Source organism: Phocoena sinus, chromosome 4 (assembly GCF_008692025.1).
Source record: "Phocoena sinus isolate mPhoSin1 chromosome 4, mPhoSin1.pri, whole genome shotgun sequence".
In the NCBI taxonomy this organism is placed as follows: domain Eukaryota; kingdom Metazoa; phylum Chordata; class Mammalia; order Artiodactyla; family Phocoenidae; genus Phocoena; species Phocoena sinus.
The window spans coordinates 97,135,842-97,157,254 of NC_045766.1; the positions used below are offsets into that span (position 1 = coordinate 97,135,842).

The 21,413-nt window shown below is 35.4% G+C and overlaps 1 protein-coding gene across 7 annotated transcripts in view; it reads right to left on the reverse strand.

The window, feature by feature from the left end:
• Nucleotides 1–2,298: 2,298 nt before the first annotated feature.
• Nucleotides 2,299–21,413, reverse strand: part of TBC1D23 (TBC1 domain family member 23) — a 64,349-nt gene continuing 45,234 nt past the window's right edge. For 3 of the 7 annotated variants that reach the window (XM_032629740.1, XM_032629739.1, XM_032629744.1), the window contains 8 exons: nucleotides 19,765–19,807; nucleotides 17,755–17,864; nucleotides 14,790–14,929; nucleotides 13,216–13,260; nucleotides 9,824–9,912; nucleotides 7,048–7,183; nucleotides 5,391–5,585; nucleotides 2,299–4,581 (listed from right to left, as the gene is read on the reverse strand). In XM_032629740.1, the coding sequence (XP_032485631.1) occupies nucleotides 4,500–4,581; nucleotides 5,391–5,585; nucleotides 7,048–7,183; nucleotides 9,824–9,912; nucleotides 13,216–13,260; nucleotides 14,790–14,929; nucleotides 17,755–17,864; nucleotides 19,765–19,807 (840 nt within the window). In that variant the 3' untranslated portion in view covers nucleotides 2,299–4,499. Of the gene's footprint in view, nucleotides 4,582–5,390; nucleotides 5,586–7,047; nucleotides 7,184–9,823; nucleotides 9,913–13,215; nucleotides 13,261–14,789; nucleotides 14,930–17,754; nucleotides 19,808–21,413 lie in introns of all 7 variants that reach the window. The other 4 variants (XM_032629745.1, XR_004349587.1, XM_032629741.1 and 1 more) reach the window with 4 other exon arrangements.

Consider the following 21,413-nt stretch of genomic DNA (forward strand, 5'->3'; position numbering starts at 1 on the left):
GGTGCTGTGTTCCTTACATCCCATGCAGGGAAACTGCCAACCCGGATTCTAGAGAAAAGGAAAGTAATAAAAATGAAAACTGTTTTTGCGCTTTCCCTTAGAACTTTCTGGGCATAACAGAAAAGCTAGATGCTGGGTTCCAGTTCTGGCTCTGCCACTTATTTTATGTTAACACCTAGGGCAAATCACCTCACTCTCAGGACCTTGTCATCATGTGTAATACAAAAGGATTTAGAGGCAGAAGGAGAGAGGCAGGTGAGCTGAGTTTGTGCAGCCCTTCCACCACTCCACTCCCTGCCCCTTCAACCGCAGCAGCTCTGCCTGCGTGTTTCCATATTCCCTTTCATCAGACATTTGAAAAGCAGCCGAAGAGTAAAATCACTACACTAGATGGATCTCTAAAACCTAGCTAAAATTCTGCTGTTGCCAACCATGTCTCACCGCTTTAATGTCCATGTCCAGGCTGGTACTGATCAGATTTCCATTTTTACTCCAGAGGACCTATTCCACCATCTTCAGCCATCTCTATTTACATGTCTTCATACCAGTTCAAACTCAACTGTCTGAAACTAAATTTATCCCCTCTAAAAGAGCTTCTCAACCGTACTTTCCTCTTTCACTCACAGGCACCACCCTTTATACTGTTTTCCAGTTCCCTCTGCTCCCCATCCCCTCCTCCCAAAAATCTAAGTCACTTCTGTGTCTTTCAAGTCTTTTACCCCCAACCTCTGGCTAGCGACAGGGCGCTTCTTATTCTTCTGAAGCACCCCCTTGATTGCTGCCCCTTTTTCTGTCCCCATGACCACCATCCACAGCAAGGTCTTCCTCATTTTGGGGAGACTACTACAGGCAACTCGTAACTGGTCTCCTTTCCACCAGCATCTTACCCTCCAGTCAATCCTTCGTAGTATTAGGGAAGTTAGTCTGGGGGAACATGAGTTCAATTTTGGGGGTGAGGTAGGTATATAAATGACTAAGAGAGATGAAGGACCGAAAATCAGGAGGAAGAATTGGAATCATCTGCACCAGAAAAAGAGAAGAAACTTTAAGAGTGGATGAGATCCTAGCAGAATGTTTGATACTACAAAACACAAAAGACTCAAACTTGGGAATTATCATATTGGGTTTAGAGCTTTGCACAGGGTGAGAGTCGAAGGAGAGGGGTGGTGTGTGTATGTAAATGTATGTATAACTGCTTCTAAATTTCTGACGCAATTGTCTACAAATCAGAAGACCAGAGTTAAAAACTTTGCTTCATCACCGAAAGGCCATGTAACTTTGGGCAAGTTATTAGCAGCATAGGGATAGCAACTTATAATACTTACATGGACTAGAAAGGTACCTATGGAGTGAAGCTGGTGACCTGAAGAGAGAAAAGTGAGCAGTGACCTGACAGAGGCCCCTAGCTCTGGCCTACTGTTTCCAGACCCCGGCAAAGAAGTCAGGCACAGCCTATCAGTCATGAGCGTGAACTCTGGAATTGGATGGTCTGGTTTTAAATCCTGGCTCTAACACTTATTTGCTATATATCTTAGAAATAGTTATCCTCTTTGTGCCTTTATTTCTTCATCCATAATATGGGGATAATATCACACATAGCCTAAGACTGTTATGAGGATCACATTGTGACCAACTGGGATTTACCCCAGGAATAGAAGGTTGGTTTAACATATGAAAACCAATTAATGGAATAAACTTTTAATAAAGGAGAAAAGCCACATGACTATCTCCACAGATGCAAACAACTTTTGACAAAAATCCAACACTGTTCATGATAAGAAATACTGTCACAGGCAATGTTTGTGTACCCCTACAATTCATATGATGAAACCCTAATCACTAGTGTGATTTGGAGACAGGGCCTTGGGGAGGTAATTAGGGTTAGATGAAATCATGAGGATGGGGCCCTCATCATGGGATTAGTGTTCCTGTAGGAAGAAGAAAGAGCAAGAGAGCTCTCTTTGAGAGCACAGAGGAAAAGACATACAAAGACTCAGTGAGAAGGTGCCCATCTCCAAGTCAGGAAGAGAACTCTCTAGAACCTAACCATGCTGGTACCCTGATCTCAGACTTCAGCTTCCAGAACTGTGAGAAAATAAATTTGTTGTTCAGGCCACCCAGTCTATGGTATTTTGTTATGGCAGCCTGAGCCAAACTGTCAAATTTTAAATAGAACTGTCAACCTATGGCAGTTAGTTTAGTATGTTAGAATATCCAGCTAAGGAGTTTTAATGGTCCTGTATGAAACACACCAGTGGCAAAATGGTTGAGTACGTATCAGTAAAAATTTATCATCTCTACTAGAAAACATGTTTTATTAATGGTGGACAAGTGACATCAAATATTACATAGGAGATTAATTTTACACCTTAATAAGCAATAATAATTCCCAGGGATTGGGGAGAGATGAGGGGTACTTTTTCTTTTCAATTTCTTTGAGCCTTGTTTTTCTCATCTTGAAAATACAGAAAATACCAACCGCATAATGCTGCAACCCCTGCAATCCTTAAGGGTCCACGAGAGGTGGATATCCCAGAGTGAATTCTAGTTCTCTGGTTATCGGGACAGTGAAGGGAGGATAAGCTACATAAGTGCCTAATACAATCAATGAAACATCTTTCCATTTGGTATTCATGACTAATAACTGGGCTATTTCAGATGAGAAAACTGAAGTTCAGATGAGTAGTTCAAGGGAGGAATTTACTACATGTAGAATGTAATGTAATTAGTTTTAAACCACCTCTTTCCTCCTCCCCATCTAGAAGAACAGAAATAGGAATCTAATACTTTCAAACCTAAAATCTGAACATTTAAATTCCACTGAAAGGATAGCCCTCAATTTCCTAATTTTGTTGTATCCATAGAGATTTACAAATGGGGGAAGGGAGAAAAAGAGAGGGAGAGACACACTGTCCTTAAGAACAAAGTTTTGAGCAAACTGTACTGATTTATTTACAACTGTAATTTATAAAGAGTAACACAAATATCTTTACACTAATATTATGAAAGAAGTCCCATGGCTGAAATGGGCAAAAAATGAGACTTCAAGACATTTCTAAAAGGGGCACCAAAAGAAGGGAAAAAATGCAATACAACAGTTGTGGGGAGAGTTATAAATATCAAGTATTGCACCAGGTGCAATTTCATGCAAATGTCTTCAACCACTCAAACTTTATTATTTAGATATTAGAATAAAATATCTTTAATTATGTTGCCTTTTTTTCACTTGATTTCCATTAAGTAAATTAAAATAACTGGCTGTAAACAGAATACATCTAAATATTTCTCCTATCAACCCCTTAGAGACAATCCATTACATTTTAGGACATAGCAGGTTGTGAGGATTTGCTACTTCCCAAACAGATTTTATAAGCAGTCATTCCATGGCCCCAAACGTGTTCCTGGATTTCTTTCACCAAATGTGTCTAATATGAACCTCAATGAATTAAACTGAGAAAGCTGCAAAATAAAGCATACCACTTTTCAGTTTTGTCATATTAAGAGACTAAAAATCTTCAAACCACTGGAACTTTAGTAAGAGAACAAAAACCAAAGAAGAAAAAGAAATTTCAGAAAGTGATGATAAAAACTAGTTTAGACAGCTCTCTGGTTTATCTGGCTTTTCTTTAGGTGGATAATAGTGTGGTCACAGACATAATCTCACTGAGGATAAATCCATGTGTACTCAACACCTGTTTTGAAACATTCTAAATCAAACATTCCTCTGGTAATAAAGACCAATGACATTTTTAAAGATACAAGTCAGTCCCCCAAGTGTTAATTTTAATCTTAACATGCCTACCTACTTATTATAATGCTTTTAACTGCTCCTTAGAGACAATTAGGATGAAGTTTAGTATCTGAAGCACTAAGTGTTCAAACTATTAGCTAATGGTGCAAAGATGACTTAGAAACTGATGTTTCAACATTTCACTAGTTGGTCTCCATTTGAGTTGGCTGGAATCTTCATCCATTGCATTAAAAAAGATTTCACTCTTTTTAAGAACAGAAACAGCAAGCTAATTATTAATCTATGTAATACTTTTTAGTTTCTCATACTGCTCAGTGGGTAAACCTAAATGTAGCAATTAAAGGGGTCTCTTCAACGAATTCTACCTCTAATTTTCAGTGAAGACACTGCAAATATATATGTGTATGGTTGTTTTTAAATCTAAACTGATGCATGTTCCCTTAAAACAGCTCTTCAAAACAGAACTGCATTCTGCACCCTTAGTTCATAAGGGCACACGGTCAGTTACTTCAAAGTCATTTAATAACTGACCTTTATAAGAAATCATTTTACAAAACCAAAAATGCAAAAGAAAATTTTAAAACAATTTAACTTTCCAGAGATTGATTGTAATAATTTACACCTTCTTAGACTTGCTATTCAAGCACCCCCATAAGCAAATGAAAGTCTCCAGTTAGTACTCAGTCAGGAAAATATGTCCATGTTTCTCTTGGTTGCCTTAATTTCTTTTGAAAAATTTTCTTTTATATTAACTTTCCAAAGCATCCAAAACTTTCATGATCTGTTGTTTTATGGCTTTGGTAGCATCTCCTGCATTTGGAATCAAATACCTATGGGGGAAAATATATATATATTAATATAGAGCCTTCTGTTCAGGATTCAACTTAGATATCAATTCCAATGTCGAAGTAACCTACAAATCAAGCACAGATGCCCTCCTATGTACTCCCCATCACTTATTTCAACATATACTCAAAAGAGTTATTTTTAAAGAAAGAAAATCTAAATGCAAAAGCAAGGTGATTTTTCATATTGCATAGAGCAAGATGGAATGAACTGGAGATCAGGAGTCAGAAGGGCTATATTTGGTTCTAACACAAGTGTGAAGATCTGGAAGTCATTCAACCCCTCTGGGCTTCACATTTTTACCTGTAAGATTAAAGATGGTTTAGCTTCAAGAGCAGTGTGGTCTACGGCCCTTGTGCCAGTCCATGAACTGTTTGTCACTGGTACACAATGAGATAAGGAAGAACTTGTACCAGACTGTAAATTAACTACATCATCCAGCACACTGCTTACTTCGTTGATACGTTTTTAAAACAAGAATTATTTGATGAAGGAAAATAAAAGCTCGTATTTAATTGCAAACCAGCATTTAGTGTAGCACTGGTGTAGATTATTCCTAAAGACCCTTCTGTCAAAAGGTTTGTGAAATTAGCTACTGCACTTAATGAAATCATGTGCTAATGGCTAAACCATATATTACTACAAATTTGTAAGAAGAAAGATAGCGAGAATACTAATAAAAATGGTTCAAGTATCCTGTTCCACCATCCATTCCCCAAAATAGAGAAACAAACCATGTTTAATAATGAACTAATTCAGTAATTCAGATAACATCATCCTAAGAAAATCTTACCTTTCGATTGCCAAAATTTCTATTCCTGAAGTGCTGCTGTTTCCATACTTGAAGGTAATTAGCTCAGGATGTTTTTTTTTGGATGTTATTTTAACCACAGAATTTAGTGCTTGTCGAGACTGTATATAAGCCAATCCTTTCCGTGAAAGAATCTCCCTTAAACAGTACATATGTGTTGCAGTAACCAACAGATGACTTGAGAGGGACAAAAGCGTTAAAAAAACAAAAAGAATTTAAAGAAATGTCATTTAAAACAACTATTACTTCAGCAGCCCCAATTATAAAAAATGTTCAACTCCAGATGAAATTACTTTTGAGTTAAAAAGTGAAGGCAAAGGATCGTCTATAAACAAATAAGCTACCTAGTAACAGCTTTTAATTTTCCTTTAGTTGTATGCAAAATTGATGTTTTATTAACAGATAATCCTGTAACTGTTTAAGAGCAAAAATTATATTTAATATAATAAAAACTAAAAGACAATTAGAAATCATTAAAATAATAAAATTTTAGAATCTATTCTATATGGTATTTGGAATATACTACCTTTCAGACTTTTAACAGTAAACTATCCTCATTCAACATACCATAACATATACTTTATGTCAAAGACCACTAAGCAATACCTGGGCTGCCTTACATATTTAATAATATTCTTTAACTGGATCCTACAGGCAAAATAGGGATAGAATTATTAATACACACACCCTGCTTTGTGTCTCAGCTCACTTTTAGTATAGTGATAATACTCACACACTTTTATGAAATACAACAGGACAAACATCAGATATCCAGAATGTGGGACATTCTGCAGAACAGTTGGCCTAGACTCAAAAAGGATTCATTCAACATGAAGAAAAGGGGGAAGTGTGGTGAGGGAAGCAGTATTGTTCTACACTGGGTGAGACTAAAGAGAGATAACAGGCAAATGCAATGTGTGAAACAGGACTGGATCCTGGACCAGGAAGAAAAAAACAAAGACAATAAAAGATACTTTAGAGACACTGAAAAATTTGAGTGTGTTCTGTATGTTGAATGATGTTCATTAATTTTAAAGTTTTTAAAGATGTGATAGTGCTACTGGAGTTGTGGAGAAGACTGTTCATATTCCTTGGAGATTTATGCTGAAGCATGTAGGGGTAAAGTGTCATATCTATAAGCTTCTTCCGAATGGTACAACAAAAAGAAAGTGTATGTATATGTGTGTATGTATATACACACATAAAGAGAGAGATGGGGTAGTGTGAAAAAAAGTTAAAAGCTGGTGAGTCTGAGAGAGGCTTATAAAGATATTCAATGTACTACGTCTTCAACTTTTCTGTTTAAATTTTTCAAAATAAAAAAATTACATTAGAAATATTTTTTAAAAATCAAGACATATAATACAAGTTGACAGAGGAAAATTACATCTCATTGTGTGTTTGTTTATTATTTTTTTCTGCACTGCACGGCATGCGGGATCTTAGTTCCCTGACCAGGGATTGAACCCGTGCCCCCTGCAGTGGGAGCTCAGAGTCTTAACCACTGGACCGCCAGGGAAATCCCCAGGAAATTGTATCTTATTGTACTTGGATACATAAAATTTCTTCTGCAGCTACCTTTTATATCATTCTTCCCTAAATTCAATTTTACTTCTGAAGAAGGTATTTTAAAAAGTACCTAGGAAATATGTGTCCACTTTCTTTCACTTCTTTACAAGGAAAATGATGCTTGACGTCTGGCTTGTTTATCCAAGTCTGAATGTTTACAACCTCTTTTCTATCATCATCTGACATTGAAGAACTGTCAATTTCATCTATAAAGAATTATAAGATGTTATAAGTGGGTATCACCAACTTTAAAAATGATACATTTTTTAACAGCCTGAAAAAAATTTCAGTAGTATTTTAAACACACATGTTGGAAAAAAAAAATTCTAACCCAGCTACTATATTTCCTTATGCCACTGGTACTACTATAAAAGATTATGAAACATCATTCTAGATGGTGTGAAAATATTGAGAATATACTTTTAAAATATTAAACTATGAGGAATTTCAACTTTTGTTTTGTTTTGTTTTGCAGTACGCGGGCCTCTCACTGTTGTGGCCTCTCCCGTTGCGGAGTACAGGCTCTGGACGCGCAGGCTCAGCAGCCATGGCTCACAGGTCCAGCCGCTCCGCGGCATGTGGGATCTTCCCGGACCGGGGCACGAACCCGCGTCCCCTGCGCATCGGCAGGCGGACTCTCAACCACTGCGCCACCAGGGAAGCCCTCAACTTTTTTGATTTATATAACATAACTCTAATCTATGACTAGTCTGTCGAGAGATGGCAGAATTGTCCAATAATAATATTAGCATCTATCTTGAGGGCAAAGATGGCAGAGTTCTTTTTCTCTTGCTGGTTTCTTTTTTTTTTTTTTTATTGAAGTATAGTAGATTTACAAAATTATACTGGTTTCAGGTGTACAACATAGTGATTCAATATTTTTATAGATTGCACTCCATCTGCAGAGTTGCTGGTTTCTGATTTTAAGGAAAATAACAACAAAAAAATCCATGCTGGGATAGATAAGTAAAAATCTATTTAGTGGGATTTTTTGCGAAAGAAATATAAGACATTCTAGTTATTTTGTTTTTCTAATTTAACAAAGGGGAATTACACTCCCTAGAGTTAATAATTGTAGATATTCTTCTCTTTGCTTTTTAAGAAGTCAAAATATAAAAAGACATAATAAAAAATGAAATCTCACATATCTATTCACCTCTAGCTTAAATAAAAAAGTGAAGCACTCATGGATTTTTGCCCAGTCACATCCCCCTTTCTTCCCCACTAAGAAACAGTGACTATGTGAATTTGGTGTCTCATCTTTACTTTTAACCCAACATGAATATTCTTAAATGATATACAGTAGCGTTTTACATTTTAAGTAAAATTTATATAAATAGTACACTGTTCAATTGTATTCTTCTGCAACTGCTATCCTACTCCCAACATTGTAAAATTTATCCATGTTGACACACATAGCTCTAGTTTTATTTTTCATTACTGTGCAATTTTCCAGAGTGTATATATACATGTATGATATGTGAAATATACCATCATTTATTCATCCATTTCCCTCCTCCCTTTGTAAATGGAATAACACATATTTAGAGAGAGATAGAGACGGACAGGTAACAGGAAAATGGCACAAGAGGGGGAGGAAAAAGGAGAAAAGGAAACAATGACAAATAGCACACAGAAGTGCATGAAACAGAAGATAAAGAATAGCTAGAGAAGGTGTTGGGGAAAAATCTGTATAGAAATAAAATACAATGTACTGATTATTTTACTATAATATAAAATAAAAGAAGAAGTATATTTTTGGATTTTATATACAGGAATATAAAAATTTTGTGTAGGAGAAAATAAAAATTCTGCGTATTTGCTTCAAAAAAAAAAGAAATAACATATAGAAAATTACATTTACCTCAATGCAGTTTTCAGGAAGCTGACTCTGTAATATCCATTAAAATGTCAAATGTGAGTCCCTCTAATCTGGCAATCTTACTGTTAAGAATTTACCCTCTGGATATACTTGCAAAAGTTAACCTAGATATATGCATAAAGATAGCCACTGCTATTTGAAACAGAAATAAAACTGGAAAACTACCAGTGTCAATTGGGAGAAGAATGATTTAATTATGGTATGTTTGTACAATAGAAAGAGAACAGAATGATTTAATTATGGTACATTTGTATAACAGAAAGAGAACTGTGAAGGTATACAGGCTGAGGTGGAAAATATGAAATATATATTACTAAGTGGAAAAAGCAAGATGAGATTTGGGAGTATTTTTTTGTACTTTTACATATAACATATACTTTACATACCATACATATTTTAATATATTTTTTCTAACTCAATACACAATATTAATTATGATTACTTAAGCAGGGTAATCTGGGCAGTGGGATTATGAACCAAAGTAATAAATTATTTTTTAAAATATAAAGAAAGACAATCACAGAGGATGACAAGCTTCCCTGGCATAATATCCCCATCTTGTGGCCCTTTAGGCTACTGCCTCCAGTTTCAAAAGGCTCTTTTCAGATGTCTCAATTCCCTCAATCTCCTACCTGGGTGGATCAGGGGGATTTAAATCCAATCCCATGGATTTAAATACTATTTATACACTGATAATTCCCAGATTATCACCAGCTTAGACTTCTCTCCTCAGCTAAAGACTCCTATAATTAACCGCCTACTCAGCATTTCTATGGCATAATTTAAGATGTCCAAAACCAAACTCTTAATAGAAAAACCACAGACTCTCCAATCTCCTCTACAGAATTTCACTGTGTCTTTTTTTTTTTTTTTTTAAGCAGTTGTTCAGCTACTCCCAGAATTATCCCTATAATCACTCTCGGTGCTTGAAGAAAGCAGTCTATAAATTAGTGTATTGCCATACCTGTGTCGTATTCTTCTTCATCCCCAATGCTGAAAACAGGCTTTACACCACGGTAAGGCTTTCCCACTCTGTCACTGCTGCTCACATGCCTATATTCAAAGAATTTTAGGAGGGAAATCATTACTCAAGTTACCAAAGATTTTCACCAAGTATCATTTGAATATTAAAACAAAATACAAATGTTCTGTGCGCCCACCATGTACCACCCAGTTTCAGGAGAGCTATGTTAAGGAAATTGAAACAAGATAAGGAAATTGTTAGCAAAAGTGGCACAAGGTCTTGGGTATGCGGAATGTTTTCAAATCTGTAAAAGTTAAATTTTAAACAATTTTAATGTTCACATAAAACCAATGCATTGTGAAATTCCTTAACCTCTCTGTGCTTCTGTGTCCTTATCTGTAAAATGGTGGTAACAATATCTACCCTTCCTGGTTACTGTGAAAATTAAATCAGTTAGGACTTCCCTGGTGGCACAGTGGTTAAGAATCTGCCTGCCAATGCAGGGGACACGGGTTCGGGCCCTGGTCCAGGAAGATCCCACATGCTGCGGAGCAACTAAGCCCGTGTGCCACAACTACTAAGCCTGCGCTCTAGAGCCCGCGAGCCACAACTACTGAAGCCTGTGAGCCTAGAGACCATGCTCCGCAACAAGAGAGACCCGCGCACCGCAATGAAGAGTAGCCCCCGCTCCACGCAACTAGAGAAAGCCCGCGCGCAGCGATGAAGACCCAACGCAGCCAAAAATAAACAAAAAAATTGAATCAGTTAATATTTGGTAAAGTTCTTAGAACAATGCCTGGCATACAGCAAGTGCTACATACACATTTGTTAGACAAAATAGTTTATGAAACCAAATATTCAAATTCCAGTAGGAGTGCCTAATTCTCATATGGGTACAAATGTCTTAAGGTTTTTCCTCTCATTTTTTTTTTCATTACTGTTACTTTTGTTTCAACAGAAACTAAAATGCTACTTCTTTTACATAAATAAACCATGAAAATGAATTTGCCTTTCACTTTCAAGTGACAGAAACATAAACATGTAAACTCAAACTTAGTAAGTTCTGCAGGAAGTATGACCTCTCTCTTTTTTAATATAAAAATCAATACCTCATTACTTTTCAGGTAACCTCAAATAAACCAATAAGTAAACGTAAAATATTTCGACAAAATACCACATTTCTGGAGAAAGAGTATTGTATTATTTGTAGAATAAGGTTCAGCTAAGATAATCTATGATGAAGGAAAACTATGGCTTTTTTTTCCTTGTCATGTATTGAGAGTTCAATGTGGAGAAAAATCAAGTTATGTGTCTTTAGTCTTAGAATTCAATTTTTCCAGAAGACAGAGATCAAATCTGTATTTTAAATGATTTCTTAATACATATCATCAATAAAAATGAAGACCTAATTTTGTTAAAATATGCTTAAATCTTTATTTCTCCCAAAACAACATTCCTCAACAGAAAACCAATGAGAGTTGAGTATATAACAGAATTATAAGTTAATCAGTACACTGCTTACAGTTTAAGTTATAAAATCATTTTTTATGTTAAAGCATATCTAATGTAAAATTATCCAATAAATTATCAAACTATGCTCATTAAAGAAAATGAAAGAAATAATTCAAATACCTATGAAACTCAGATTCAGCTTACTTACAAAAGGCAAAGATAATATAGCTTTGTGTAACAATACTTTAGTGCGGTCTAGATTATAAAGTTGTATGAGATTAAGTTATTGGTGCTCTCCTGATATTGAAGTATAAACTGCTATAACATAGAAAGTAACAAAGATAATGTTTATAGTAAATGCTTGAACCAGAATATAAATGACATCCAAAAAAAAAAAGCTGGACTCTTTTTAAAAAGCAGTATAGGGCTTCCCTGGTGGCGCAGTGGTTGAGAGTCCGCCTGCTAAAGCAGGGGACACGGGTTGGGGACATGGGTTCGTGCCCCGGTCCGGGAAGATCCCACATGCCGTGGAATGGCTGGGCCCGTGAGCCATGGCCACTGAGCCTGCGCGTCCGGAGCCTGTGCTCTGCAACGGGAGAGGCCACAACAGTGAGAGGCCCGCGTACCGCAAAAAAAAAGAAAAAAGCAGTGTATCTATGGTTTTTAGCAGAAACAAAATCTACAAGAGTTTGACTAGATTTTAACCTGATTTACTGACCTCAAAAACCAACCCAATTTATTCTAACTTTTCACTAAACTCTATTTTCAAAATGGATATATCTGCCTGTGGACTAGAGAAGATAATTTGAACATTTAAAAAATTATTTGCGATAAAACTTAGGAGTTAAAATTAGACTAATTCAATGGTCCTGTAACAAGAGAAAACAGAAAGATGATTCACAAATAGATTATACTTTTAAAAGAAGCAACCTCCTTTAAAATTATAAAATTATAATAGAAGCTCTGTAACTGGCATTGGCCAACTCTTATCCGTAAGTTGAAAGTAAACTATTGTTAAAAATGCTACTTCTAATTCACTGAAAATATTGAAATGACCTGCTAAAAAAGTCAACTCCATTATTCTGAAGCTTAACTTACATTCAAAGTATGATTAGAATTTCTTTTTAAATGTTCATAGGGATTGCTATAATTGATATTCAAACTCAAATTGCAGAAAAGTCATGAGTATAAAAACTGTAAAGCCATACAGTATAATGTTCTTTTGTTTATCCTAATTGAAGATCCAGTAGATTTCTAAACTTTAAACCTATGGAATCTAATGATAAGTACCCTGTTTTATTGGGGTCAGAGAAGAGATGGATTATATTTTAACATGTCCACCATGGCCTAATTTCTTTCAAGGAAAAGCAAAGGTAGAACCCTAGAACTATAGTTTGTTCACACCAATTTATATAATGTTAACTCACCAACTTAAATACATACATCTTATTAAGAAAAACCTAGCAATATTATAAAACTACATAGTGTACATGAAATAACAAAAAATTTGAACCACAAACTGTGCCTTTTCTCAGATGCTGTAATTTTCCCTACTGTTAGAGCACAAGACAGAAGTAAATGATCTCCAAAGCTAATACCCTCCTAACTCTCAGACTACATATTTTCTTTGTTTCACCTTCCTCTGTCTCAGAATTAAAACTGCAGATTTTATGAAGTTTTTGGGTTTGAATGTACTTGATTTTCATATGAGGAATGGGAGATATAAAGAAGGAGGCAAGGAAAAAAATTAAAATGATCGAGCAAAAAACCAAAAGGAAAACATACCAGCATCACACACTCCTAAAAGCAGAATGAGAAAAGTTTAGCACTTGAAACAGCTGCATGAAATTTTAGCCAAGACAACATGAGGCTTATAGACAGCATGAAGCATGCTAAAGGAAAAGGATGGTCCAGTAAAGCTGCTCTACTCATTGGCTTACCGCTCGGTACATGTTCTGTCTGGCCAAGGAAGATTGAAAGACATTCTATAGCAAATTGAGGCAGAGGACAGAACAATATGATTATTAAAAATGCAAAAGCTTTAAAACAAAAATATAATCAGTTTTTCTAACCCAGGGTGTATATTGAAAAAGAATATTTTGATCATCCCAAGTACAAAGAAAAATGAAGAAAAGTCAGTTTCACGTGATTCTTTAATGAAAATAGTCTTTTCAATTTAGATTTATCACTAGTTCATTTTAAAATAAATTTTAAGTGTTCATGCTACAAAATGTACCAATAATAGTACCCTAGGGCTTCCCTGGTGGCGCAGTGGTTGGGAGTCCGCCTGCCGATGCAGGGGACACGGGTTCGTGCCCCGGTCGGGGAAGATTCCACATGCCGTGGAGCGGCTGGGCCCGTGAGTCATGGCCACTGAGCCTGCGCGTCCGGAGCCTGTGCTCCGCAGCGGGAGAGGCCACAACAGTGAGAGGCCCGCATACAGAAAAAAAAAATAAAATAAAATAGTACCCTAATTGAGAATGCACTAACTAAAAGTAATTTTAAAATTAAGGCTTTTGAAAGCAGACATAATTTTAATGAGCAAAAAAAACCTTTCAGCCTTGATAACAACACTTTAACATTAGTCCACTGTAGACAAGGTACAATTTTTTTGGATTAGTGAAAATAATCTATATCTTCTTTGCTATTTACTAAATGGAAAAAAAAATCTGTATGCATATGTCCTTTATTTAATAAAGTGAATATTAGTAAATGCCTTATATTCAGTTCTTAAAATCAAATACTTCAACTCTCCTAGGGTGCTGCAAGTAAGACATGAGAGTGAAATTAAATACTATAACACATTTCCAAGATCAGGCTTGCTTAGAAACAAATTTCACGCTGGGATTGTTAGGTTAGCTTTGAACCCTAAGAACAAGAAAGATCAATGAGACCAACATGTGGAGGACAAAAAACATACTGTGCCCTCACAGTTCCAGTAAGAAACAATATAACAGACATTCTTAAACTTATCATTTGTTAGCTGGATACTTCATTTGTAATTGGGAAAATAGGGGTCACACATGCTGTGAACAAAATTCTATGAAGATCTGAATTCTTCAACTTTACAAAAATGGGTTTCTGCTTGATTTAGTATGACCAAATTTTCTAGGTTTTAAATTCCTGAAGCGGAGAAAGAGATTCCTGCTATGAGATTACTGCACTTAGCAGATGATTCCCAACCATTTGACATGTGAGAAGCAGCTGCTATATGAAGTGTCATATACATAATAGCATTGGAATAATTTTTTTCTAATGAATGGCGTGAAGGGGCAGAATTATTACTTGCCTCCTATTCTGAGAAGTGGGAGAAGAGAGAGTAATCTTTACAGTAAAATTTTATAGCAATAAAGAACATCTCTGTGATGACAACGAAAACTGGAATCATCTAATAAAAAAATGTAATTTACGATCCTTTTCTAGAGCACACTCTATTCAACTAACATTTACTGTTAAGATACTTTTCTATAGTTTTAATTACTCATCACAAATTCATACTGTATAAGCAACTCACCGGTCCACAGGAGTTGATGTATTCTCAATAAAACTGATAACTTTTTCCCTGACATTAACGGATTTTGTCTTCAAAGCAACAGTCATTTTATTTACTAGTGACTTCATTCCTCTATCATTTGAGCCATTAGAAGATTCACCCTGAAAAAAAGAAAAACAAACAACAACTTACTGATGGATTAACTACTCTCCAAATGATTAGCAAGATACACTACTGCTAAAGGTTATCTAGATGCTATGTCCTGAACTGGGTGCACCCCCCGACCATAAATTCGTGTGTTACAAGTTCTAATCCCCAGGGTACCTCAGAAAGTGACTGAATGCGGAGATAGGGCCTTTAGAGAGTAAACTAAGGTTAAATGAGGTGGGCCATAGCCAATATGACTGATACTCTTACAGGAAGAAGGGGATACATCAGGGATTCACATGCACAGAAAAAAGGCCATGTACCAACATCACAGGAAGGTGGTACTCTGAAAGCCAAAGACAGAGGCCTTAGGAGAAATTAAACTTGCTAGCCCTTTGATCCCAGACCTGTAGCCTCTGGAACTATGAGAAAATACATTAAGCCACCTAGTTGGTTGTATTTTGTTATGGCAGCCCCAGCAGACTGATATACTGGGTGAAACCATTTTAGGAATGGAAGGTAGAAATGAAAAATGAGGATATGTATTACACACATAAATGTGTGGAGGCTGAAATTACCTTATTTATTCAATAAGAAGTAAAGTTATTGACCTTTTCTTAACTCAGATTACTCTATAAAGATAAGCAAAATTATAATCAGAATATCATTCATATAGCTAAATTTTTAAACATTTATTCCTTGTAAATTTTTGCTGTTTAAAACATTATTACTTAGGCCTTTAAATTCTCAAGAAAAGTCACTCTTACGTACCTAGTGTAAGAGATGTGAGTATAATTCTTGAGTTGTATATAATTGCTCCTTTATACCCTCCAGGGGAAGCTGGTAGTAGATGTCAAAAGTTTTAAAATGTGCCTATCTTCTGCTTATTAATTCTTCTTCAGAATTTATGGGGAGGAAATAATCAGAAAATGCCCTAGGATTTAGGAACTATTTGGTGGAAAACTATACTGATACTAAAAAAAAAAAAAAAAAAAAAAGCATTTAAAAATACTAGAAAATGCTCGTATGTTCAATGAGAAAGCAGAAAATAAAACTGTATGTACACTCTGATCACTACTTTTAAAATAAAATACTAAAAAAAAATGCATTATAAAAGATTTAAAGAAAATATTTCAAACTATGAATAGCTGTTATCCATGGTTGGGTTATAAATAATTTTGATTTCTTTATATTTTTCATATTTATATATGATGCTACAATGAACGTGTATTATTCTTAAGAGAAGTCATTAACGAAATAACACAAAAATCATGTTCCCATTGCAATATCCAAATTCAAAACCAAATTAAACTGACTGTGGAAATTCTTTGGTACTTCTGAATGTAACACATCTTTAAGACAGTTATCTTTAGCCTCAATCATTGTTTTTCAAATCTGAAGATAAAAAGTTCAATACAAAGACCATCCAAAGCTGTGGACAGGAATATAAATTAGAATAATGTTTTTTGGAGGGCAATTTGACAATAATGCAGAATTCTAAGGATTCTGACATGTAATCTTCTGATCATGTTATTTCACTTCTAGGATGAAATAATCATGTCATATGCAAATATATTACTACAAAACTTAATTGTAGTAGTGTATATAATAGTAAAAGACTAGAAACAATGTAAATATTCAACAATAAGGGGACTAACTGAACACATTATAATACATCTATACTATTTAGATATTTAAAATGAAAACAGCAAATACTTATTAAATAAATGGTGAGCTCCTAGATACCTAGATCAAGCTGAAAACCTAATTCTCAGAGAAGACTTATCCGCTGATAATTTGGCAATAATTTGCTTTGACTTACATGGCTGAAGATAAGCCTCAATTAATCATCTAATGAGTTACAATTTTATAATAACTACTATAAGATATATAAGTGACAGGTACTACACTTTACATTCACTTGCACATTTAATCCTCATGCCATTATTGTGAAGAAAGCTGTGTTATTATCATCATCCCTATTTGCACAGATGGAGAAACCAGAGTGGAAAAGATCTTGCTAGAGATCATGAAGAAAGTAAACTGTGAAGACAAAACCTGAATACCCAGGTGAGTCAGACTGGTAAGCCCAAGCTTGTAACCATCACCCTGTACTGGAGTTCTCCCTCTATTTCTTTAAAGAATGACCTTTAGGTAGATGAAGACCATTACTTGTTAAGAAAATGATTTAATGACACCTAGTTCAAATGACATGAAATACTGAAAACACACAAGACTTATTGCCCAAATATTTCCAAAGTAGAACAGAATGGATTTACCCACTATTGCAAAACCCTGCAGTAATATACACCTCAATAACTAAAACTCAAATAAAATGGGATTGGCAACTGGTTCCTGTCTTCCTCTGCCTGGCCCATTCTCAAATATGGGTGGACTGAAGTTTTAATCATGTAGGTATGTGGTGGGGAGGAGAGCTACAGAGACAGTATGCTGGAGATGCAAACATGAGCCTCAGTATTCTCCAGACCCAAACTAATTGGGAGATTCCTAGAACCAGCTCACTTTAGAGTCCTAGCTAGTCACGGGACTCAGAATTATCTCCACTGACATTTAAGGTGGAGTAGAAAATTGTCACTAGGTGATACCAAGCTGCAGCTGGAGAGGGAGAAATCTGAATTCAGCAGGTAGACCACCAGAACTCCTGGCTAGTTTAGCTGCTTAGGCCTGCTCCCACCATTTCATTAACCTCGCAATAATATGATTCCTCACTGCATGTGTCTGAATTATTTTTACTCCATTTCTGTTATGGTAGCTGTTTAGTTGTTAATCACCTGGGCATTTATCCAACTCTGGTGACATATTCTACATATACACTTACATCAAGAGAAGAACTGACACTGCTCCTTGAGCCTGAGGTACTAGCAATCCAATGGCCATATCCATTTTCTGGTCCATCCACATTAATGTCTGCTAGGTGCTGCTGCAGTGCTTAAAGATAAATAGGAAGAAGAAAAAAAAATCCTGACGTATCAAACCCTTTGGAAAGATTCAATACCAGAGAAGTACAATAAACATGTCATAGCTGAATGAAAAGGATCCGAAGGCATAATCACAGGTATTTCTTTCAGCACCTCTGTAAAGTACTAAAAGACCCCAGGCTACAGAAAGCCTTCCTTTTCCTTTTCCTTCTAAAGCCCTCTCTCTATACACATATAACTTTTCTTAATTGACCCTAAGGGTAACAGTAACTATATATATAGGCTTGATGTTTTCCTCTTTGGAAGGTAATCCTTCAAGTATTAATAGATAAACTTAGCAATGGTTTTATGACATAAAAGATTAATAGAAAACCTATGGTGGCTTTTGTTTACCATAAGGAGACATCAGTTAATCCTTCCCATAATAAAGAAGCAGTCTTAGGCATTAACTGCTATGGAAAGAGAGATTATTCTTGGAACAGAAATAATCTAGAAAAAAGTTCCTAAAACCTAGGATATCTGTGATATAAAAGAATACTTTTCAGACTCTCAAAAGTGTCTTGTATCACGACGTTTTGTATCATGTTGTCAGAACTTCCAATAACACTGGGCCTTAGGCCAATACTTGCTTAACACTAGTACTTATTTAAATAAGCCCTTTTGTTAAATCACTTTGGGTATGAGCTTCAAGGGTAGTTAGTTATCAGGCCATGATATACAGGAGAAATAATTCTTACTAATATCAACAAAGACCAAGAAGAAATAGACCCTAACCTATCAAAATGTCTAAGTCATAACATAAGAAAATCATATTAAGCCAGAACTTAATCCTTATAAGACTCTTATGATTCAAACTCAGGATTCTATTGCCTCCAACAAATATTAATTTGATTTTATCATTAATTTTCCTAGTAATTATAGTTCAATATTTTTATATCTCTTCTCCTAATGAAAGGCGCCTTATCTTTTAATTGAAATATATTTGACATATAACACTGTGTAAGTTTAAGGTATACAAAATGTTGATTTGATACATTTATATACTGTAATATGACTTCCACTGTAGCAACAGCTGCACCTCTATCATGTCACACAATTACCATTTCTTTTTTGTGGTGGGAATAATTAAGATCTAGTCTCTGCAAGTTTGGTGATTATAATACAATACTGTTGTCTATATTCACTATACTGTGCATTAGTATACTGTGCCTTAGTACTCCAGGACTTATTTATCTACTAGTTGTAAATCTGTACCCTTAAATAACATAATTTGTAAAAAAAAAAAAAAAAAAAGAAAAGAAAAGAAAAAAAGATAGTCTTTTTTTAACCTTACTACCCTGACCTACTCCTTCACATATTCTCAAATATTTGCTGGTAGGGATTCTGTCATTTTACTATCATGAATTACCAGATATTATCTGCAGACTTGAAAATATCAACTTATTTGTTTTATTCTATTCAGTCAACATTTTTTCAGCAGCTAATACGCTCATGTAGTTCAAAACTAAAATGAAAACAGAACAAACAAAAAAGCAAATAGCACAAAGAGTATACAGTGAAAATTATTCCTCCTACTCTCGTTTCCCAGTCCTATCTATCCTTCCTTCTCCACAGAAACAAATCATGTGGGGCAGTTTTTCACCCATCTTTACAAAAACATTTTCTACAAATACAAGCTAATTAATACACATCCACTTCAACAGTCTTCCACTATTTATTCACTCATTGCAATTGTCTATTGTGTTTGTCTTTATCTATATGTCCTGCTGGCCTTGCCTTTTCTGAAAATAGTGAATGACTGAAGAGAAAGTGTACCCATTAACTAATTTGGTCATTCTAAATCAGCTCCAGTGATAGTATAATTTCCTCTGAAAAGTAGGGACAAAGGGATTAATAAATTAAAACCTTACCCATAAATCCTCCACTGGCAATGCTCACATATTCTTTGTTTTTCTGAAATGGAAAATAAAATTTAAAATTATTCCCAAATGCAATTTAATTAAAACTTCTGGGGGCTTCCCTGGCGGCTCAGTGGTTAAGAATCCACCTGCCAATGCAGGGGACATGGGTTCCATGCCCTGGTCCATGCCACAGAGCAACGAAGTCCGTGTACCACAACTACTGAGTCTGCGCTTTAGAGCCCGTGCTCTGCAACAAGAGAAGCCACCACAATGAGAAGCCCGCGAACCGCAACGAAGAGCAGCCCCCACTCACTGCAACTAGAGAAAACCTGCGTGCAGCAACCAAGACCCAACGCAGTCAAAAATAAATTAATTAAATAAATAAATTTTTTAAAAATTCTATAAAACTTCTGATAGTTCTATAAGCATTGACAAATGTAATATAAGGTTATATACTAAATTTCTGAATTTCTTCTTTGACATTTTGGACTTTGGCACAGAGAAGTACACACATTTATCTTGTGTACTATAAGGTCTGGTGCTTGAGTGGGAAGAAGTGGATAACTTCATGGCTACTAATGAGACTGTGATTTTACTTGTATTATAGTCCCAATAGTGCGATACAGAGTCAAACCAAAATCAGTTACACTGTATTTTCGGATGTTACTAGAATGGTTTTTAAAAGCTTGCCAAAATATTTTGGGTCTTTTATAAAAAGGAAATACAAAAGCAAATACTACAGCTAATTATGAAGAAATGACAGAATGTTAACATTTTACAAACTACTAAAAATTAATGAATCTAAGCAATGATAAACAAAGACACAAAAAAGAAAGGTATCTGGGCAGTATTTACCTCCTGAGGAAGTACACAATACCCAAGACTTCCTATCCCTCCCACCCCCAAAAGTAATCTAATAAGTCCCTAGGTCTAATTACCAGTTTACAGGAAATACCAGGGATAGAACCTGATAAACAACACCATGTGAATGCAATCTGCAAAATCCAGATTGTGGGAAAATATAAGACAAAGTAACCAGTTTTTCCAAACAAATATATACAAGGAAAAAAATTAGGAAAGGGAACCTATAAATTAAAAGATACTTAAAAGATACCAACCAGAGTGCAATGTCTTGTTTTAGATCCTGAGAAAACCAAGGGAACTTGAACACTCGTTACTTTTTTTTATAATAAAGTGTAATAGTGATAATGTGGTTATGTCTTTACAAAGAATTTATAGAGTTCAATTCTCCCTACTTGTGGATTTGTTTGAAATTTTCCACAATAAAAACTGGGAGGGGGGGAATTTCTAAAACCACATTAAGAACTCGAATTATTAATAGAAGTCCACAATATTCCAAATTCTTGCCATCTGACACCCTTCATAATATACAGCCTATACCAGGCCATTTTTAGAACAGGTCAATTAAATTTATAAGTAAAATGAGTTTGAGAACCTATTTTTGTTATTCTGTATAAACTTCTAAAATCTTTCCCCCAGTAAAGTATAACTTTACCTTATAATCCCTCTCCCAAATACCTTGCTCCTTCTCTGATTTTGTCTTTCAAGGACTGCCCTTTAGACCAGCGGTCCCCAGTCTTTCTTGGGACCAGTTTTGTGGAAGACAATTTTTCCACGGATGGGGGGTGGGGTGGGGG